The sequence below is a fragment of the Pelodiscus sinensis genome, chromosome 1 (genome assembly GCF_052426305.1).
Source record: "Pelodiscus sinensis isolate ZL-2025 chromosome 1, ASM5242630v1, whole genome shotgun sequence".
NCBI classification, from domain to species: domain Eukaryota; kingdom Metazoa; phylum Chordata; order Testudines; family Trionychidae; genus Pelodiscus; species Pelodiscus sinensis.
The window spans coordinates 198,282,933-198,305,874 of record NC_143052.1 but is presented as its reverse complement, the minus strand read 5'-3'; the positions used below and the strand labels follow the sequence as shown (position 1 = coordinate 198,305,874).

The following is a 22,942-nucleotide window of genomic DNA, read 5'->3' as shown; positions in this document are numbered from 1 at the left end:
GCGCCATTTTTAAATGCTGGCTAGTTCGAACCCCGTGCCGCGCGGCTACACACAGCACGGAGTAGCTAGTTCGGATTAGGCAGATGTGGAACGAGGCGTACATCTAGTTCGGATTAGGAAGCCTAATCCGAACTAGCTACTCCGTGCCGCGTGTAGCCGCGCGGCACGGGGTTCGAACTAGCCGGCATTTAAAAATGGCGCCGGCCGGCTTCATGCAAATGAAGCCCGGGAAATTCAAATCCCGGGCTTCATTTGCAAGTGCGGATGACTACATTACCCCCACTAGTTCGAACTAGCAGGGTAGTGTAGACATACCCCAACAGAGTTACACTGGAAAAAATATGCAAGTTGCAATTCTCAATTTGTTTATCTTTTTCCGCTTTCTTTTCAGAAGAGGCTTTTCCGAAGTTTGGCCTGTCTACATGGAAAAGCTCTGAAGTGTAGACATAGCCCAAGAGATAGAAAAAAGGCAGAGAGGTCCTGGCCTGTGGTGGGAGGGATGTTCTAAGGGCAGAATTTTTCTGGCCTGAAGTCATTGCTCTAGCCCTTATGAGGATCAAAGATGCCTGGGGGTCTTCTTCCCCTTTCTGCTAAACCAGAGGAGATGGGGTGCTCAGAGGAATGCATGACCCTCAGGGTGATACCATGTAAAAACAAATTAACAGTTTTGCATTGTTCACATTAAAACTGAAGCAAACAGAGGTTTCACTTTGCATGGGCTCATACACACACGGAAACTTGGAGGCTGTTGGACGGAACAAAAGAAAACCAGCAAATTGGAGCTGCTGCATTTTCTAATCAAAATGCTTGTAATGTAGTTTACATAAAGTTTGGCTTTATCTTCTTAGATGCATGCACTCTTCTACTGTCTTGTTTGTCACTGGATTCCACAGTAAATTTGGGGGAAATCTGCACATTTCTATGGGCAGACAATGTCTCATTGATTAAAACACCCTCAATGAGTTTTGAATATGTACATAGTACACCACAAGGGGTGGACCTGATGACTTCCTGAGGACCATTTGAGCTCTGCATTTTGAGATATGGCTTTCTCATAGAGCTGGAAGGGACCTTGAGAGGTCATTGAGTCGAGGCCAATCTGCTGCCCTCCTGGCAGGACCAAGTACCATCCCTGACAGATTTACCCCAGATTCCTAAATGGCCCCGCAAGGATTGAACTCACAGCCCTGGGTTTAACAGGCAAACCACTGAGCTATCCCTCCCCCCCAATGTCTAAGACACATCTGAATTAGTCTAACTGAAAAGCAGCAGAACTGACACAAGAGTGATTATCAGTTTCTCTGGCATAAAGAGAAATCATCTGGAACATTAGATCCCAGAGGCACACCAGCTACAGCCCTCCCAACCTGGCAGCTGCCTCCCACAGATTTTCTTAAGTCACAGTTGCCAAGTCTCTCCCAGCTCTGGAAGCCCACTATTACCACCTCACATTAGCAGGGCAGAGAGAAATCATTCTGATGTGTCCATTGCAATTATTTAGCATAAAATTTACACTATTTTTTAAAGCCACAAGATGCGTGCACTATAGATGAACTCAAGCTTTTATATTTGAAACCTTGGCCATACAGTCTCATTAGCTGCTTTCTTTTCTCCATTTTATCTTTCCTCATTTGCCATCTCTCTGTTTAGATTGTAAGTCCATTCAGAAAGGGATTAGGTCTTTTTAACTCTTCATTGGTGCATTGGTAAGTGCACATTGAATAATAGAATCAAAAGAAAATTCTATGTAAAATTTTTATTTTTCAAGCATTTTAATTGTGCTTGTGTATTAAGCAAGCTAATTGTTCCTTGTATGTTTGCATAAACTTAAAGAAATGTTATAATAATTGCTGCATTTTACAGGTAGAAACAAATGGGAAGCCTCTGCATATATTAAAACATAACGATAAAACTCTGCACCTGTTCTGTAATTTTAAAAAATATATTTATACTAATTGGACACAAAGAATTTCTGTGGTATCCCCACTGCAGGTGGTCAACAGTAGAAACGCTCCCATTGACTTCCCTTACTCCTCATGAATCAGTAGAATACCAGACTCAACGGGGGCACGATTAGTGCTCCATTTAGCAGGCCCCTTCCTAGACCCACTAAATCAAATTCCGGGAGATCAATCTCCTCAGTGTCTATTCTGGGGTGACTGATGCTCCCTGGGACAGAAACCTCACATGAAATCTTGGGCTTATTGAAGCCAGTAACAAAATGCCTATTTGCTTCAATGTGGCTTAAATCCTTATTCTGTTTGTTAAGTGCCAAGGACACCTGCAGCATTACATACAAATGTTAAATAATAGATATTTATGGGTATTACTTTTTTAAATAGAAAATTCAAAGTTAACATCAATATATTTATTGCTCAATCTCAGGGGAAAAAACCTGCAAGCTGAAGAAGCTATAGTTAGAGAGCTCTTTCGACTATTCAACTAATATTCATTCATATGGTTCAGTACCATTTTATAGTTGAAGAGAGTCTAGCTAAGGCATTAGCTAAAGCTGCTGGTGCTGTGGGATTTGCACAATTTTCCTCCTAAATGCATTTAATAAATTTAGAAATGTTCAATAGAAATACCCATAGAAATAAAAATCAAATTCTTCCTCATCTATAAAAACAGGTGACGGGACATCAGTGATAAGCGGTGCTACCTTACATTGAACTGTGGACTTTCCAGAAGTCAAACTGGCTTATTGGCAGCAATGCCGCTGTGGTACATGTTTCATGGTTTTTCAACCTTCATGAGAAATAGCAAATGGAGGGGAAAGATACTACTACTTCCAAGGCAGAGTATGAGGCCTCCCAATGAATAGGAAATTAATTTTAATTAAATCCACTACAGGAAACATATTCCCGACCATGAACCCCCAAATAAACAAAAGTTACTATTAAATACACATCCTTACTTAAGTGGTACCAACTGCACAAGCCTTAGTTTAAGAATTTAAATACTTTCCTCTTATCTATAATGTAAGGACTCACTGTATACAGTGAGATCTTTCAGTGCAATGAATCTTCATCTTATCACTAAAATTACTCACAGTCCCTAATCATATAAAGCGATGTTTAGAATGAAATGATCTTCCACTACATATTAAGCAACCTCCTTGTTCTCTAAGCTTGTATATAATTTTAACAATCATTTTCAATTAAAGAGATTTGGTGTTTTTTTTGAAGCTATCTCCATTCAGCCACCCCTTCTATGAGACTGTCAACTTTCAAAAGCTTTTCCTAATACCAAGCCAAATATATATATTTCTGAGGCCTATGATGCATCAGATTTGCTAGTTCTTCTTCAGTATTAGCAAATAAAGCAAAAGTCCACTTCATCCTTCCTCTAGTTGCATCTATTCAATCACACCTTTGAGACTATGAGAATTCTAGTTCTAAATGCCAATTATCCTGATGCATGTTTTATGCTGGACAACTTGGTGGGAGTTCTAAAAATGAACTGTATGTGTCTTTTGACTAATGCTTGTGCCCCAACCGTCAGAAGTGAAGTCTCAGAGGGGTAGCCATGTTGGTCTGTATCTGTAAAAACAACGAGGGGTCCTGTGGCACCTTAAAGATTAAGGGTATGTCTACACTACAGCGCTAATTAGAACTAAGTTAGTTCGAATTAGTTAATTTGAACTAAGCTAATTCGAATAAGCACATCCAGACTTAAAAACTAGTTGGAATTAGCATTTTGCTAATTCGAACTAGCATCTCCACACTGAGTGGACCCAGAACAGAGGTTAAGAATGCCGGAAGCAGTGCCGGCAGGGCATCAGAATACAACTTAGAGCGTGGAGCTGCTGTCTCAGGCTAGCCGAGGGCTGTGCTTAAAGGGATCTGACCCCCACCCCGGACAGACAGTTCTCAGGGGTTCCCCGCTTGCAAAGCAGTCCTGGCTTGGAGTGCCCTGAGAGCCTACACTCGGCACATCACAGCACTCGGCCATCAGCCCGGCTGCACTTGCCGCAGGCTGCCATCCGGGGGAGGGGTGGCAATCGGGGGGCTGCAGGAGAGCTTCCACCCCGAGGAGCCCGCAGAGCCACCCCAGTCCTCTTCATCGGGGGCTCGTGCCCCATTCCTCCCTCACCTCCTTCCACTTACCCATCCCTAGCCCCGCTTCCTGATGTACAAAATAAAGGACACGTGTGGTCAAAAATAGAAACTCTCTTTTTTTAACAAAACTGGGGGAGACTGGGAAAAGGAGGTGGGGTAGGGAAAGAGAGAGGGGGGAGAGGGGAGGGCAACTAAAATGATCAGGGGTTTGGAACAGGTCCCATATGAAGAGAGGCTAAAGAGACTGGGACTTTTCAGCTTAGAAAAGAGGAGACTGAGGAGGGATATGATAGAGGTCTCTAAAAGCATGAGTGGTGTGGAGAGGGTGCATAAAGAAAAGTTCTTCATTAGTTCCCATAATAGAAGGACTAGAGGACACCAAATGAAATGAATGGGTAGCAGGCTTCAAACTAATAACTGAAAGTTCTTCTTCACAAAGCAAAGAGTCAACCTGTGGAACTCCTTGCTGCAGGAGGCTGTGAAGGCTAGAACTAGAACAGAGTTTAAAGAGAAGTGAGATAAAGTGATGGAGGTTGGGTCCATGGAGTGCTATTAGCCAGGGGGTAGGAATGGTGTCTCTGGCCTCTGTTTGTGGAAGGCTGGAGATGGATGGCACAAGACAAATGGCTTGGTCATTGTCTTCGGTCCATCCCCTCCAGGGCATCTAGTGTTGGCCGCTGTCAGCAGACAGGCTACTGGGCAAGATGGACCTTTGGTCTGACCTAGTACGGCCATTCTAAGCTCAGGGCTCAGGTCGGGGGTCTCACTGGACCACCTTGATTTTCATGCAAACCTGCTCCTGGGTGGCCAGGCTGGCAGCTATCCTGCCCTAGACGGCCACTTTCCTGTGCCTAGTGTGGAGGTCCTGGACATTGGAGGCCTCCCCGCAAACCTGGATGAGGTCCACGATCTCCGCACTAGACCAGGTGGGTGCCCACCTCTTGTGGTCCCGGGGAGGCTCCTGGGAGCCGCCAGCCTGGTCCCAGGAAGAGGCGGAGGGCTGGGTGGCACTGGGTGGCTGGCTCGTGCCGTGCCAGGTGCAGGGTCTGCTGGCTGGGTGCTGGCAGGCTTGCACCTGGCACGGGCACCGTAGCCAGCCCGTGCCCCTTTAAGGGCTCCGGGGCTGGGAGGGGGGCAGAAGAGTTTCCCTGGTGGTGCCCAGAGTGGCCACCAGGGAAAGCTGGGGAGGGCTAGCCTCCCACTATTTCGAATTAAGTGGCTACACACCCCTTAATTCGAACTACTTAATTCAAAGTAGGCGTTAGTCCTCGTGGAATGAGGTTTACCTTGTTCGAATTAAGCGCTCCGCTAGTTTGAATTAAGTTCGAACTAGCGGTTTGCATGTGTAGCACCTATCAAAGTTAATTCGAACTAACGTCTGTTAGTTCGAATTAACTTTGTATTGTAGACATACCCTAACAGATTATTGGGTCCAAGCTTTCATGGGTAAAAACCATCTCATCAGATGCATGGAATAAAAATCACAGAAGTTGGGATATATATAAGTACTAGCACAACAAAAAAAGAGAGAAACTCACCAAGTGTAGGACCAGTGATAAGGAGGCCAATTCAGACCGAGTGGATGTGGCTCACTCCCAACAGCTGATGAGGAGCCACATCCACAAAGGACTGTTGTATCTATTAATACCATCTATTTGATTCATGAACTTTTCTACATTATTCATCATGGCATTTTTCTCAGATTGTGTGTGTGTGAGAGAGCATGTGTGTGAATGTGTGTGTGTGAGAGAGAGAGAGAGAGAGAGAGAGAGAGAGAGAGAGAGAGAGAGAATGATCCACCTATTTATCCTAGACAATAAATGTTAGTTGTTAATTTCTATAAGTTTATTCAATTATAGTGTATATATATAGTCATGGGGATTTTTTTTCTGTCAACCAAAAATGACAAAAATGCTTCAGTTTTCTTCCTTGTTAATTCCAAATGTTTACCAAACATGAAGACTCAAAGAAGTTCATGGAAAAAATCAGCACCAGAGCACACACACAACTGTGTGAACTGCTGAAATTCTTAGGAAATATTTCTACAATGTATATTAAATAATCCTCTGCCATTAAACATACACTTATACTACACACAGCATTTTGTCTGGCTATGACTTACATGGTTAGTAAAGTCCGCAGAAGATCATCAGCCAATGGCAACCTGAAGGACTTGCAAATAGTCCTGCATTTCTCATGGGGAAGCAACCCACATCTGCAAAAAATAAATAAAATGAAGTGAAAAAAATGTCTTTTGTATTTTTTATCTTTACAAATTTAACAACATGGAAGCAAAAATGTGTATTTCAAATGCATGTATTACTGAATAAGGAAACAATACAAAACCTGGTGAAAAAAATGTAAGGGTAAAAATGAAAATTATATTTCACAAAAATTCACTTTTGCATAATAGGAAAACATCAACACTTTACATACATAGCCCTCTTCTCCTGTCTATTTAAAACACATGCTGCAGGTATTTATTCACAGATTTCTAATTCTAAACCTATGATCCTACAAAACCAGAAGGACAAACAATTTATATAAGTGATTATTTTGAACTATCTAAAAATCTTAGATTTTTAAAATTTTGCTATAAAAGTCTATTCGTCCCCTCTGATTAAAGAAATGTTTTTTTTTCTGTGGTGACAGGGCCAGGAACATTGCTATTTCACAGGCTATCCCAAACACTTGAAATGATGTAGACTCACTCCATCAGCAAAAAATCAGAAAGAAAAAAGGAGGACATCGATCCTCAAGTAGCCCCTACCAGAAACCAAATTCTTTGAATGCATTTATATGATATACTAGACAGAGAGAGAGAGAGACAGACAGACAGACAGACCGACCTTGGGTCTCCACGAAGTTATATATCAAATCGTGAACTAATAAAGGGAGTCAACTTTTAGCTTGAATCAAATACAGAAACCTTACTTTTCACGGTCATTGTAAACAAAGGTAGCAGACAGTTGCCCAAAATTCTCGAAGTTATTTTTCTTTAGCTGTTCTTGAGCCACTGCAAGAAGGAAGTTGATGTCCGTTTCAACCTCATCTCGCATACTATAATAACGTCCAATAGTCATAATTTCATGTTCTGACAATTTTCCACCAGTGACATTTGCTATCAAATTTCTGTTAGCAAGAAATAAATAAATAAAATAAGCAAAAGCATTTAAAGCAGAGTATTTAATGCTATTAAGAGTTCTGTGAAATTAAGTGATGTACTACACTCAACTTGTGATGCTGATATTAAGTCCACATAGTTTAACATGAATTCAACTCTACTCAAGAAAGCATTTTAGACATTACATAAATATTAACTCTTTAGGGAAAAGACCATTGCTTCCTACCAATCTGTAAAAGACCTAGAACAATGCAGGTATTATACCAATCTTTGTAATCTTTCAAGTACCTTTCCTCAGCAATGTCCTATTAAAGACATACAGAATATAGTATTTATTGCATCACTGTCTTTGTCCAACTACTAAGCAAAATTTTATTTAATCTTCTCATCAGTTATAAAATAGCTTCCACCATATTTGATCAGATATTTATAGATGTATGAGCTAGTAAAGTAACTGACCTTATGAAACATACATAGAAAAACACATACAAGAGAGGAGCAGGAGAGGGCAGTGACAAAAGAATAGAGTGATAGAGCTAGGCACACCAACAGGATGGAGGTGTAAAGTTCCACTCACCTGCACAGTGGAAGTGCTGTGAAAACTGACCCCATTTCCAAAGCTCTGACTGGCAGAGGGATGAAAAAATAAGGAACTGGACAGAGAGATTAAGATTAGGAAATTCCACCTTGACCTACAACTGCAAGATTTCTTGGGAAAGAGGAGAGACAGGAGACAGTGTCAAGAGCGTTGGGTGGCTGTTGCAGGGACACAGCTGGTGAAAACTCAACTCCAGCAGGAGCACAAGCCAACAGGGCAGTAAGCCTATGTCACACTCCAGGTAAGAATCAGCCAGGGCCCAAAGGATATGCCCCTGATCCATGCCTGCTAGCCTGATGCGGGTATTGGGATCAAGGTGACTTCTGTTAATGAAAGTGAATAAACAGTGTTGGAGTGATTTTTGAGTGTATTCTTGCCTCCCCAAAGACAATGGGAGTGGGGCCAGTGCTTGGAATTCACTACTAGCAGAATTCCACCCCAGAAGAAAGAGGTAACATAACTGAATTTAATTTAGAATCCCTATCACAATAAATTCATGTGTTCGCTTCTTTTAAAACTGTGTCCTCTGTGGAGAAGGCTCTGAGCACGTTCTATGTGCTAGCACAATATTATATATATATATATATTAAAAAAAACCTCCCTGGCAACAGTGAGATATGTAAAGGACTCCAGAAGGTGGCTTTCCCAATCTCCAGGGTAGGAAACAACTGAGGCCCATAACTATAACATGGATTTTTATAAAATCTCTTAAATCTAATTTTGTATAACTAGACCATGGCACTAAGCCTCCAAACGAGTACCTGTGTTGAAATCATACTTAATCACACTTCTAATATTTTTAAATATCAAGAATCAGATATTTTAAATAAGTTCTTATAGGTTGGTCAAAATGAGGTTAGTTGTCCATGACACTTCTGTATTTTAAAAAAATACATTACACTGCTAGTAAACCTTGTCATAATCTTTTGATGCAATTAAAGTTCTAGTGAGAGTTCCCTTGAGACGCTGTCAATAAAGTTGCTATGTCCTTGATTTGGTATACTGTCCTCTGAAAATATATTTGGGATAAATTATCAGTTTTCCATAGGGTTTTAGTCACAAAACTCTCATGAAAAATTGATGGCTGGTGCATGGCTAAACTTTGCACAATTTTCTGATAATGTAGCCTTTAATAGTCAACAATTCATAGCATAAATATATACAACCCCCATGCACACAGACACACAACTGTATAACAAATTTAATGATTGTTATTTATTTCTTTTAAATGATTTGATTTTTGGCAGCCATGCTCAAATAAAAGTGTCAACCCAGAGCCTATAAAGTCTAAATTTGCAGAGCTATTCACTGAAGGATACTTAACACAATGTACTCTCAACTTTGAGTCAGTTGATTCACCATGAGCTGGATTTGTATTAAGTAACACAGAAAGATCCTTTATTTACAGTGACTGGAGATGTATTATCAGCACAGGACAAAGTGTACCTAACTCAAGATAAATCTTATTTCCAAACATAGGCAAACTTGGCATTTGCATTTGAATAGAATGACCACCATGAAATACAACACTGTACCTAAGTATGGTCCCTTCCTTGTTATTATGTGTTTTACGGTAATGCTCACAGGCCCTCCAATTAAAACTGAAGTCCAGTTTGTGCTGGGCACTGTACAGACACTGTAAAAGACTATCCCCACCCAAAACAAATTACAACTTCAATCATTTAAGCATATGCATAAACTTACACGTATGACCAGTCACATTGGCTTCAGTGGGCCTATTCACATGTGCAACTTTGCATCCAGGCTTAAATCTTTGCAGGATAAGGGTCTAAACAGCCCTTCCATATGTTTTCTCAATTCAGACAATCATAGCACCAAAGATTTCCTCAGATGAAATTATTTTCTCTTTGGGGATTTAAGGGACTGTTTCCTATGCTGTATGATTTGAGATTTGTAAACATTAAATAGAATAAATAAAAACTATAATTATCATTTTGCTTCACTGAATCATATCTAAGGATGCGCCTACACTGCACCGTAGGTCGAAAAAGGATACGCAATTTGAGCTATGCAAATTGCATATCTTATCTTGAAATAGCTTATTTCGTAATTTGGTGCTGTCTACACAGTGCCAAATTTCAAAATAACCCACTATTCCAAAACATCCCTTACTCCTCGTGGAATGTGGTTTACAGGACATTGGACTAGCAAGCCCGAAATAACCGGCTTCCTGTTAAGACATGGAAGAGCTATTTCGAGATACTCCGGTATCCCAAAAGAGCACTGCAGTGCAGACATAGCCTAAGAGTGCATCTTCCCAGTGCCACTTGTGGAAAATTATACAAGACAGGATCTGTGCATTATGGAGAAAGCTATTTTGACTCATTAAGTAGGCTGACAGGAGTATATTTAAACTGTAAAGTCCAGAGCATAGTAAAACTTTTAGGCCATTCTGAAACAAGCCAGGGAGACTCTAGTATTGGGGCATAAACTTAAGTGTTCCTTACAGCTTCAGGCTGTCATGCAGGTGTTTGCAGGTACTAAAAATATGCATTTTGTAAAGGCCTATACTTATGAAATTCCATGAAAGACTAAAAGCACTAGTAATATATGAGAGAAAATAACCAAATAAAAAACATATGTTCCCTAATTTTTTTAACTTTTTATAGCAGAGAGATTTTCTGTTTGCTTTGGAATGAAAATGTTTTTCCTCTCAATGGCAGAAATATTTCCAGGCAATTCTATAGTAACGTGTATATTGCAAAATGGAACAAGAAGATATGGTTAAGATTTTTCAAATAATTTGCTGTGTTCTATGTATATAATACACTAGGAGCAGGAAAGCATAAAAGTCAAATGGCTACGTCTAGACTACATACCTTTTTTGGAAAAGGGATGTAAATTAGATGTATCGCAATTGCTAATGAAGCAGGGATTTATATCTCCCGTGCTTCATTAGCATGAAAATGGCTGCCGCTTTTTTTTCTGCCCGGAGCTTTGCCGGAGAAAAGCGCCAGTCTAGACGCTGATCTTGTGGAAAATAAAGCCTTTTCTGAAAGATCCCTTATCCCTCTATGAAATAAGGGATCTTTCGGAAAAGGCTTTATTTTCCACAAGATCAGAGTCTAGACTGGCACTTTTTTCCGACAAAGCTCCAGGCAGAAAAAAAGCGGCAGTTGGCTATTGAAGCCTCACTGCTTAAAAAGCAGGCCGCAGAGTGGCTCCACAGTATAGGGGAGAGAATGCATCTCTTTCCAGACCCCTCTGAGCACACGGGCTGTTCACAGCTGCCCAGAATTTGGCTTAAAAAATTACGCAGTAAGCTTACATGTAACAGAGGCTACATATCTTAAAATAAAAACCTTTCCCCACCATAAAGAAGTGCAGTCAGTCCTTCTAAAAAGTCTGTCCCTCCAATTTGGTAATACAAGTGCTGTGACACATTATCAATGCATGGCCAAAAAAACCCCCAACATTTCAGATGATGAGTTTATAATTTGGACCACAGCAAATATTTAATGATCAAGTTATTTGGTCTTTAAACAGATTACTGGGCACATGCAATAAACTGCTTACTAATATAGAAAGGGGGTTTTCAACATAGACATCATCAACTTGGGTTTATTTTGCCCTTTCTTTCTTTTGTAGTGAAACTACCCATCTCATCTGCATTTAATGGTCTAATGTCTTGACTTTGATCATGGACTGACACCTGTTCGATCTCAATAAAACTTCTAACACTGAATCTTAAGTATCCTTAGCAAAAACAAGGTGCCAGTGGTATTGACTTCTCCTGGTATGAATCTTACTTCTCGAGGTACTTATTTTTCATTACTTAACATGTTTTTTTTCTTTCATTAATACTTCCACTATTAAGTGTTATGAAAACCTATCTTTTGGCCTTTGCTTCACACCTAAATATCTTGTAATATATTTCATCAGTCTTTTCTGAAATAACATTTTTATAAAGAAGACATTTCTTTTTTTCCCATTTACCCACACATCTTATCTTTGATGCACCTGATTAAACTATCATATAATAACTACTCAAAGTTTGAAAAAACTGAAGCCATAAGTAAAACAATCTTCTCTGTCCCATATTTTTGGCTTTATTAACACTCTCCTTAGCTCAAACCCCTCCCAAAGTCAGAAGTCTTGAAGCAACCTTTGATCTTCAATTTAATTTTCCCTTCCATATATAATTTGCCTAAACATTTGCTCATTACCACCTATGGATCATTGCCAGAATCCAGGCTTCCATTAAAACAACTTCTGCTCACTTATTCATACTTTAATCACTGACTGAGAATATATTTCCCTCTTTTCAGATCTTCCTAGATTGTTTCCTATACTTCAAGGGCCCTGATTCAGTGACCAGATTATTATGGTGCTCAAAGAATCAGGACTCAATTAACCCCTTTCTCTGTTACTGTTTCCTATCCATCTCTGAATTCAACTGAAAATTCCCTGAGTTTTAGAACTTCCAGCTGACTTGGCTGACCCTACCTGTCTGCCGATGTATTCACCTACTCCCCTGCCTCTGCCGTTACGATCTCATTCTCCTGTAGCTGCACTGCTAGCTCCATAGATAAATGCCACATTCATTTGTGCTGTTCAAGCTATTCAAAAAACTCTCCCATTCTCTCGTTCTAAGCCAGGATCATTTCCCTTTCTTTAAATTTCATCTGAAGACCTTCCTTTGTGTTGCATTTCACATAATGTCTTAAAACGTGTGGAAATCAAATACAAGTCATCAGTCACTTAGCGTTTAATATACAACTGTGCAAAGACCTTCAAGAAACAGCAATGCTCTGTACATTTCTTGGAAATCATCTGAAGTAAACACTAAAACTGAGAATCCTTCATTCTTACCTGAAAGGGTTATATTCAATCACCTTGGTGTGTTCAGGGTCAGTGGCTGCAAAAATCTGCTTGATCTCTCTGGAACTCGGTTCTCCTAAAGCCTTCAATTTGTTCAGGATGAGGTTGATATTGGCCATTGGGAACTTAAGTGGGGGGATAAAAATGTATGTTATACTCAAAAAGACATTATTTAGTTCACTTATGCAGTGTTGTAGAGATGTAAGGCACTGCATAATTGCTAAGCATTATCATCCTCATTGTCTCATATCAAATGTACATTACATATCACTGCATTTTCTATGTGAATTTGAGAAAAAACAACGGCTGAAAAAATTTGCCTTTTTAATGAACATTTTAAAAGCTCAATAACTACTTATCTCTTACACTTTCAGAAAGCTTAAATTTCAGTTACTGAAAATGATGTCCAGTTTTGCTTCAATTAAATGTCAAAGCAGATAAAGATACATTTTAAAGCACAAGTTTAAAAATGATCTTTGCCCTCACAGTTCACTACTGCATTCCACTTAATCCTCGATTAATACATACAGTTCATTTAAAGTAAATCTTTTCATCCTTTGCTTTGGTGAACAGCTTACTGCAGTTCAAATGTATATGCTCAGTCATATAAACTTGTCATTCACAGTGAGTTCAGCATGGATTTTACAATTAGCAACCAATTTTTCCCAGAAGGCAAGATGAACGTTTATTTCAACAAGTGGCATTCTTCCCAGTTAGGCTGTTCCAATTAGATTTGAGGAGTTAAGCTTCAAAGACAGTATTCAGCTTTGCTATGTTAAAACTCTGTACATAATTTACTTGCTATTCTTAAAAGTATGTAATCAACCAGAAAAAAACCTTGAATTTTATTTTTGGAATAAATGACTAGTTATTTAACAGAAGCTGAATCAAGTTCAAGAAAGTCAGACATGCTCTGCTACAGAATATGAAGTACAATGAAACAAGCTGAAAACTGTTTTCCCCATTTCATAGTCAATGTTGTTTTGAGTAGCAAATACTGAAATTAGATAAGGCTGGCAATTAAGGATCTAACCATAAGAGCCTGACTCTAAGTTATACTTAGCATAACCAAGAATTGGGCCTCTTTATATCACTCTGGTTGTGTTATTGGCCTTAAAAGTGGGTGTATCTTAGCACCCTTCTATCATTGCCTGATCAGCGCAAAGGGGCCTGTTCGAATTAACCTACCTGCCAGACAAGACCTGCACATTGTGTCACTTAGGGCTTATTTACATTAATACTTACTTTGCTGCAAGCTGGAGTGTGAATCTAGCCCTGCCATGCACTCAATTCAGGGTAGCAGTCCATGCGTACCCTGTCAATGTGCATTAACAGTTGCATAATGTGCTTTCATCTAGTCTCTTCAACTTTGGTAAAATATGTAGAGCTGTGTGGGAATTGAAATTTCTAATTTGTAGACAATTCCTCAATTTCTAAATTTGTTTCCATTCTGAATCTTAACAAAACCAAACATTTTCAAAATTTTCCACAAAGTGATATTTTTGAAAATAATTCATTTTGGATTAATCAAAATGTTTCCTTTGATTATGACTTTTTAATTGTTTTTATTTTTATAATACAAAAATAAAATAAATTTCACAATGAAAATCAAAATGCTTGGTTCCAAAAATATAGAAAAGGAACTTTATCAGAATGACCTTTTAAAAAATCTAAACAAAATTGTATAAAAAAATCAACACATTTCTGCAACAAGTTTCTGTTCTGGCACAATGGCATTTTGTAATGGAGAAATAGTCCGTCAGAACTTTTTTGACCAACTCAATACACAGATACTGATGAGAAAGGCGATCAAGGCAAAGGAAGGAAACTGAGACCTAAAGGTTAAAAAAATACTGAATTTAAAAATAAAAAGATTAAGAATAATCCTAAAATTCTCTTCTCTCTATAATGTATTTATTTTGCTTCTATTTATCTCCAACTTTTATTGGAGATAATTACATTTGCTCAAAGGAAAAACAGGACTTCACCTGAAGATAGTGCATGATGTGCTCTCACTGGACTACTGTCATGAACAAGTACACTTAATCCTAATATTCAGTATTCAAACACTATGCATAAACCACCTAGGTATCAATATAACAATGAAGTTTATCTGCAAAATTAAGAGTTTTCAAAATTCACTTTAAAAGGCCTGTTTTCTCAGTGTTTCTTATTCACATTCTGCAGTTTGTAATGCTGATATATGCATTCACATAGTCTGAAAAAACAAGGTCTCATTTATTTGCTTAGGGGATTAATCAAATGCAAACTGCAGCGCCAATGAACATTTGGGCTGCGTCTAGACTGGCATGATTTTGCAGAAATACTTTTAACAGAAACGTTTTCCCGTTAAAAGTATTTCCGCAAAAGAGCGTCTAGATTGGCACGGATGCTTTTGCGCAAAAAGTGCTTTTGCGCAAAAGCATCCGTGGCCAGTCTAGATGCGCTTTTGCGCAAGAAATCTCCGATCGCCATTTTAGCCATCAGGACTTTTTTGTGCAAAACAGTTCTTCCCCGTCTACACTGGCCCTCTTGCGCAAGTATTTTTGCACAAGAGGGCTTTTTCCCGAGTGGGAGCGGGAAAGTATTTGTGCAAGAAGCACTGATTTTGTACTTTACAAAGTCAGTGCTCTTGTGCAAATTCAAGCGGCCAGTGTAGACAGCTGGCAAGTTTTTGCGCAAAAGCACCTACTTTTGCGCAAAATCTTGCCAGTCTAGATGCACCCTTGTAGTTTAGTGGTGCACTATATATTTTGGAACATAGCTTGGTTATGACACTTAGAGTACAAACAAACTGCAGGGAATAATAGGTGTATATAGCTTTATTTTTATTAATACATGACACTTTAAACACTTTATATCAAGAAGCAAAAAATCCTTACTTCATACGAAGCGAAGAAGACAATATCAGTTTCTTTATTTTACAAAGAAACAGAGGCTGAACACTTGCCTGTCTTAAACGGTATGTCTACACTGCAGAGCTTTTCTGGGTATTCTGGAAAAGCTCTGCTGCGTCCAAGGAACGTGTCCGCTTTTTTGGAACAGTTTTGGTATCCCTGTATTCTTCATTGTATGAGGAATAAGGGATGTTCCAAAAGAGATGTTTTTCCAAAATGTGGCCCTGTGTAGACGGGCCAAATTTTGGAAAAGCCTCTTTCCAAAACAAAAACAAAAATATCAGAAAAAGATACGCAAATTGCAGTTTGAAATTTGCGCATCTTTTTCCAACTTTTCATTGCAGTCTAGGCATAGCCTTACTCAGAGGAGTAGTGCATGGGCTCAAAGGCATTAAGGGCTAGATTGTGTCTACTCTACTGTGACTAGGTAGTGAAATTGGGATTTCCACTCTCCCAAATGAAACAGATACAGGCCTACCCACCCCATGGATCTGGGTCTTTGGCACAGCAGAGTCCTTGAGTGGCTGCATCTCCTCTCCTTTTTCCTTTAGTGAACAGGTGGGTAGGGAATAGGCAAAGACTTCATTAGAGCAAACTCTCATACAAGATGGCAGGACACAAGGCTGAAGGTCAATCCTATTTTCTTGCTAAGGACTGATTTAGTGTATTCTTTGCCCTTCCCCACCTGCTGCTGTGGAAAACGGCAGGTTTGGAGATCTTATAATTCAAACACAAGGAACCAGAAACACAATCTAGCCCTAAGCAAGTTGTTCAAGGTGAATATGGCAGAACAGGAGCAACTACTCAGGAATTCTTGATTTCACATATTCTTCAAAGGCATTTTAAAATAATTTCAGAATAATTTTCAAAACTTCAGAGAAAAGACTTCCCAAATATATACACGTACAATTATAGTTATTTCATCAAAATCTCCATAAGTGCATGATTCTGCACACATACCCAATCCCCACCCATAATATTCTGCTATTCTTTTTAGCAGCTTGTTTTTATCTTCTCCGAGTTACTGTTTCTGCCAGTGGCTCATGTGACAACTGCTGTGGGAAGATGAAGTCAGAACAACTATGAGATATTCTGGTGGCTTTGGTTAGCATTGATTCTGTTACCTAGATGTATATAAATTAACTGGCACTATAAAATATGTATCATCAATTTTACCCTCCCTCTGCTAATTACTGATTTCCTTTCTGAAAACAATGCCAGTGTCAGCAGACCTCGAATCCCAATGAAGCTGAGAGCTTGAATCTCTAGCTGCAAAGTGAATGTGTGATACTGGTAACAAAGCAAATGATCAGACAAGAGAGAGAGAAAATAGACAGCAAAATGATCAAACTGTTAATTTAAATAAGTAAATAGTGATAGTTCAGTATGCGATTTAGTGTGAAGAAACGTGGTAAACTTGGTTTTGAGAAAAATATTATATAGATAAGATACTCAAAGCATAGCCCTGAAAGGCAAAATAAAATAACAAAAGTCCAATTCACCTCATCTGCATGCTTCTCCATATAGTTGAAAGCATACTCATCAGCATCCACCAAAAGAAAGTTGTGACCATGGAAACAAACTTTGGCTCCAACAAACAGATCCTGAGCTTTGAAATACTCAGATATCTCACTCTTAAAGAGCTCCTGCCCAGGCTTCTTAACACGGCTTCTTTCCAGGAACTTCCCACCAAGTACCCCTAGAGGAACAGAATTGTAAATAATTAGCTGTACTTTGCTATTTTGTTTTTAAATTTTTTTCATCTTCAAGTTTCATCTCCTGTACAATATTCCCTCTCTTTCTCCCTCTCTCACTCCTAAAAGAGCCTTATATACCACTGCCCACAACAACAATTACACTGTGCACATTCTATGACATGTGCTCCTCTTAATGCCTGCCAAACACTTTCCTTTTTTCATTAAAATGTGACAGAAGTTTGCCTCTTCTAATGGTTTCCACAACCCAGACACTAGCACTGGGATCTTGGGAGGGGGACAGCATAAGCAATTGCATTTAAACTGATAAAGCCAAATACAACTTAGAATCAGAAGAAAATCCTAGTCATATAGACTGAATTTTTGGTTTACCATTTTTCCAACTTTTTAAGAACGTACGAATATGAAAAATATAGGAATGAGGTACCTGTAGCATTCCATATAACTCTTCCAGTGCAACTTAGTTCTGATAGTCTTCCATTGTAAATGTGATATCCTTATGGTAATTTTGTTTTCATATATAATGATTTCATTCACATCATGAGAATTGAGCATGTGGTTGAAGGGCACTGTGTGATTTATATTTATAGGGATTTTAAAATGCAAATTAATTTTAAGTGCCAACTACAAGAATAAGTAGGGCAGAATTGGTATAGTTGTTTGTAAAGCTTAAGTGACTAGCATGTAAAATACAAGAAGGAATGGGCTCTCTTTTGAATTGATTTGCTATAGTTTTGCAGTGCACAGCAACTCTGCATCACATTTACTAAGGTCTAGAAAACAGTTTGTCAAGTGTTATGTTTTATCAAGATATGTTGTTATGTTAAATGTGCACTATGCCAATTCTGTATTGTCTCGGCTTCAGTTCCTGTTTATATCTGACCTTGCAAACCAAAAGCTAAAAAGCATACTTTTGTAACTCTTTCTTTATGATGTTTTACATATTCTGTAGTGGTGTAAGGCTAATAAAAAGGTTGATGGACAGTGTAATAAAACGCCATTTATAGTCAAAACTGTAAGCGAATGTGAAACCCAACTACTTATTAAACAAGAATTTGGATCAGATATCTAATTTAATTGCTTTAGTAACATCATAAAAGTGAAAGAAAAAATACATTAACGTAATAATCAGGGTCTAGCTTAAACCCAAAAAAGCAGGAAAATTCAAACTTAAGGAGGGAACTTTGAACTTAACATATTCACTTTTACATAGGTACTACAGCACATATGCTACTTTATATCATACAGTTTCAGAAGATGCTACAATATTCTAGCACAACTGGCCGCTATGGGTATGTCTACACAGCAGAGCTGAAGTCGAATTAAGATACGTAACTTCAGCAATGTCAATTGTGTAGCTTAAGTCAAAGTAGCTTAATTCAGCTTTTTGGTGCTGTTTACACAGTGGGAAGTCAAAGGAAGAACACCTTTCCTTCGACTTCTCTTCCTTCTTGTAAAATGAGGGTTACCATGAGTCTGAGTAAGAAGTCTTCCAGCTTGACATTACTTCATAATAAAGGCTTGTAGTATAGACACACACTATGTTATTTTGGAATAACTGACTTAAGCTACACAATTCACGTTGCTGAAGTTACATAGCTTAATTCGACTTTAGCTCTGCTGTGTAGACGTACCTATAGTGGCCAGTTGTGCTAGAATATTGAAATAAAGCTGCTGTGTGGACATAGCCTGAGAGATTAGAATTTCAGCCCTATAGCACCTCCCTTAATTTGTGCGTTTAAATTAGAAATTCACTTTAATGTATTTTTCTGACTTTTGAATATTTAAAAGTAGTGCTTTTCTAGCAGTGTAAAGAAAAATTAAAATAACAAAAAAAACCATCATTAGTTTAAGGCCCTTAGATTGAGCTCAGATGAGCCATTTCAGTGGACATCTAAAATAAACAGATTAAAAATAAACACCAAACAAAAAAGCCTTCCACTGGCATCAGATCAGTCTTTGCAGGTGTTTATACAGCTGTTAGATTAGTATTTACACAATGTGAAAAGTGGGTTATAGTCTCCTGTATGGTGAGTTATATATAGGTACCAGATTTTGTCTCCCTTTTCAATAGAAGCTTCAAAATGTCAAAAAAATTATATTTCTAATCCAATTTGCAAAATAAGAATGAGTTGCTTTCCCCTCACCCTGTGATTTTCAGGATACTGTACAGAGAAAAATTAGAACAACTTTAACATTTTAGTATTAGCTGTGCAACCCCAAATAGTTTAACTTGCCTTCTAATACCAATTTCTAAAATTAAAATGAGAATAATAAGCATTTTTAATTTGAGTAGAAGAGGGATGTTCAGGCTTTCATTTAAAAAAACCCAACCGTTTACTGTTACTGCCTGACTCCCATCGGGTCTGAGCTCATCATTATTTTCCTCTATTTAGACCCATTCCAACCCCACCTCGTTCCCTATGCCAAAGTGTTCCTCCCTCTCTCCTTCAATCCCTGTCCCTTTGCCCTTATCCTCTCCCATCTGCGACCTCCTGTCATGCCTCCTCGCGCTTTCTTAATCTTGATTCTCTCAGCTGCTTTTCCTTGGCTTTCAAACATAGCTACGTCTTTGCATCTTGAAAACGAAATCTTCCTCGGTTTTTCCCACCTCTCTTACTACTATCTTCTCTCTCTAATCCCTTTCACATCCTAGCTCCTCCTGCTGCTTGTACTTCATTTCACTCCTCTTGTTCCTCAGAGACAGGAGCTGACCTAACCCATACTCAGAATACGCAGCTGCGTAGGGCACCTGAAAATCTGGGGCACCACTGGATCTTATTTCCACTCACCCACCTTTCCCCTGTTCCTGTTCTGTGGCTCTGTTTCCTCTGGAGAGGGTCTAGTTACCTGAAAAGTGAAAAAGCCTGCCAGACCCATTAGCAGAACACTGAACCTGCGAAAGAGCCTTTCAAGTGGTAATGAAGCCATTTAACAGGCATTTGCCAACCCAATCTATATACTGTCTGTTTCTGAATTGACCATGTTAGTCTACAGGACCTTAGTTTAAAATTTGTTTTAAAAATATTTCATTAGTGTGTTGCTGAAGATTATAAAATCACTAAAAAATCATCTCCTCCCCACAGCTGGGTTGCCATTGAGTATAGGAGCACTAGATTAATAGTAATACGTAAGAGTCCTATGAATCCATTGGACGGCTCTGCCGAGAAACTTCTCTTTACTAAGTCAAACTCCAATTAGCTTTTCTTAGACAAATCAAATCTCTCTTCTTTAGTCTTCTCCTCCTGGAAGTCTCTGGGTTTACCCTCCTTGACATTTCTACTACTTTAAAAGCTGCTGACCACATAATCTTTCTGTACTCGCTTCTATTTCACCTTTCTGAACTCATGGACATCTGAGTTTCAGAAACTTGATTTGGAGAGAGCTCCCTCCAGTATCTCCTCTGGAAGTGCTGCCTCCTCTTTACCCCCTCTCTACATCTGAATTTAGTCTTTGCTTCCCCTCTTCTTCCTCTGCAGTTTATGCCTGGGGAACCTCATCCACTCAATTTGAGCCACTGTCCTTATGCTGACTCTCTCTCTGCCAATGACTGATCCCCTATTGTTCCTTTCCTGCACAAGTGCCTGTGCTCTCCTGATTGCTATCCTCCTAGCCTGGAATAATCTCACTGGACCATGCAATCTCCCTTACTCTAGATCTTCTCAAAACCCACTGCTTTTCACAATCCTGAAATCAACAATTGTCAAATTCCACTTAAACAATTTTTATAGATCTACTTAAAATTTAAAAAAACACTTAGGAGGTAATGTACTATTCAAATAAATCCATAACTTTATTCTGTGTATTTCTTCTTTGCTGCATTCCTCCATTTCCCTTGGCTGGTGTTCTCTTTTCAGTGTCTTCTCATGTGAATTTAGCAGACTGAGGTGTGCATCTCATCTTTATTTGCTATGTGAACTGCCATGCATGCCAATAGCATGATACACAAATGTTTCATAATAAAATAATAGATAACAGCAGCAGCTGTGATTGCCCTGTTCTTTTGTGGATGCCACAGCTTGCTTCTTTGTGCCTTGGAACCAGAGCTGCCCCTGGGCATGTGATGGCCCCATATGGCCATGCTGCAGTTTTTGCAGCACTTTCTGCCAGCTGCCTTCCTGGTCCTGCACGACCTGGACCCCAACTTATTCTGGGGACCCTCTCTGTGGCTGCAGCTGCTCCACTCTGGCAACAGCACCCCAATGCAGAGAGGTGTTTTTGGAGGCTCGACACCAGTTCAGACTGGTGGGACCAGCTGGTCCTGGAGTGGTGGGACGACCAGCAGTGGCTCCAAAGCTTCCTCATGTTGGAGGCCACATTTTTGGCGCTATGTGTGGGTCACCCCCAACCTCTGGAGACGCGACACCCACCTGCAGCCTGCCATTCCTCTGGAGAATTGGGTCATCATCATACTCTGGAAGCTTGCCAACCCCAACAGCTATCGGTTGGTGGGCAACCAATTTGGCGTGGGGAAGTCCACTGTCGGGGCCCTCCTCATGGAGGTAAGGAGCTCTCGGGCTCCAGTCCCTGCAGGAGGGTGGGGAGAGTTGCTTAAGGGGGACCCTTGGGAAAGAGGGGTTGGGAGCTGGGGGGAGTGATCGGGGGGGGGGGGGGAGAACCCTGTCCCCAAGGGTTTGTGCCATCCCGCTCTCACACAGCCCTGATGCTGGGGAGGAGGGGGGAGCAGCCTCATAGGAGGTGGCTCCTGGGGCAGAGGAGGGGAGCAGGGCAGGCACCTCCCAAGGGCTCAGGCACCCCCTCTCCCATTCTCTGTTTTGTGTGTTTCTTTGTCTCCTTCTGCAGGTGGTGAGGGCCATCAACTCCATCCTGCTGCGCAGGGTCATCTGTCTGAGGATATGTCTACACTACAGCGCTAATTCGAACTAACTTAGTTCGAATTACTTAATTCGAATTACTTAATTCGAACTAAGCTAATTCGAACTAACGCATCCAGACTAAAAAACTAGTTAGTTTTGCTAATTCAAACTAGCATGTCCACATTAAGTGGACCCTGAACCGGGGTTAAGGATGGCCGGAAGCAGAGCCGGCAGGGCATCAGATGAGGACTTAGAGCGTGGAGCTGCTGTCTCAGGCTAGCCGAGGGCTGTGCTTAAAGGGACCGGACCCCCACCCCAGACAGACAGTTCTCAGGGGTGCCCCGCTTGCAAAGCAGTCCTGGCTTGGATTGCCCGGAGTGCCCACACTGGGCACATCACAGCACTCGGCCATCAGACCGGCTGCACTTGCCGCAGGCTGCCATCTGGGAAGAGGGGGCAATTGAGGGGCTGCAGGAGAGATTCCACCCCCAGAAGACCGCAGAGCCAGCCCAGTCCTCCCCATCGGGGGCTCGTACCCCATTCCTCCCTCACCTCCTTCCACTTACCCCTCCCTAGCCCCCCTTCCTGATGTACAAAATAAAGGACAATTGTGTTCAAAAATAGAATCTCTCTTTATTGAACAAAACTCGGGGAAACTGGGAAAAGGAGGTGGGAGAGGGGAAGAGAGAGGGTAGGAGAGGGGAGGGCAACTACAATGATGAGGGGTTTGGAACAGGTCCCATATGAAGAGAGGCTAAAGAGACTGGGACTTTTCAGTTTAGAAAAGAGGAGATGGAGGGGGGATATGATAGAGGTCTTTAAAAGCATGAGTGGGGTGGAGAGGGTGCATACAGAAAAGTTCTTCATTAGTTCCCATAATAAAAGGAC

The 22,942-nt window shown here is 40.1% G+C and overlaps 1 protein-coding gene across 1 annotated transcript in view; it reads right to left on the bottom strand.

The window, feature by feature from the left end:
* EFHC2 (EF-hand domain containing 2) overlaps positions 1-22,942 on the bottom strand; it is an 82,085-nt gene that overhangs the window by 5,694 nt on the left and 53,449 nt on the right. The window contains exons 10-13 of the mRNA XM_006137936.5: positions 17,025-17,221; positions 12,617-12,750; positions 6,996-7,193; positions 6,184-6,276 (exon numbers count right to left, since the gene is read on the bottom strand). Coding sequence (XP_006137998.3) covers positions 6,184-6,276; positions 6,996-7,193; positions 12,617-12,750; positions 17,025-17,221 — 622 coding nt within the window. The remainder of the gene's footprint in view (positions 1-6,183; positions 6,277-6,995; positions 7,194-12,616; positions 12,751-17,024; positions 17,222-22,942) is intronic.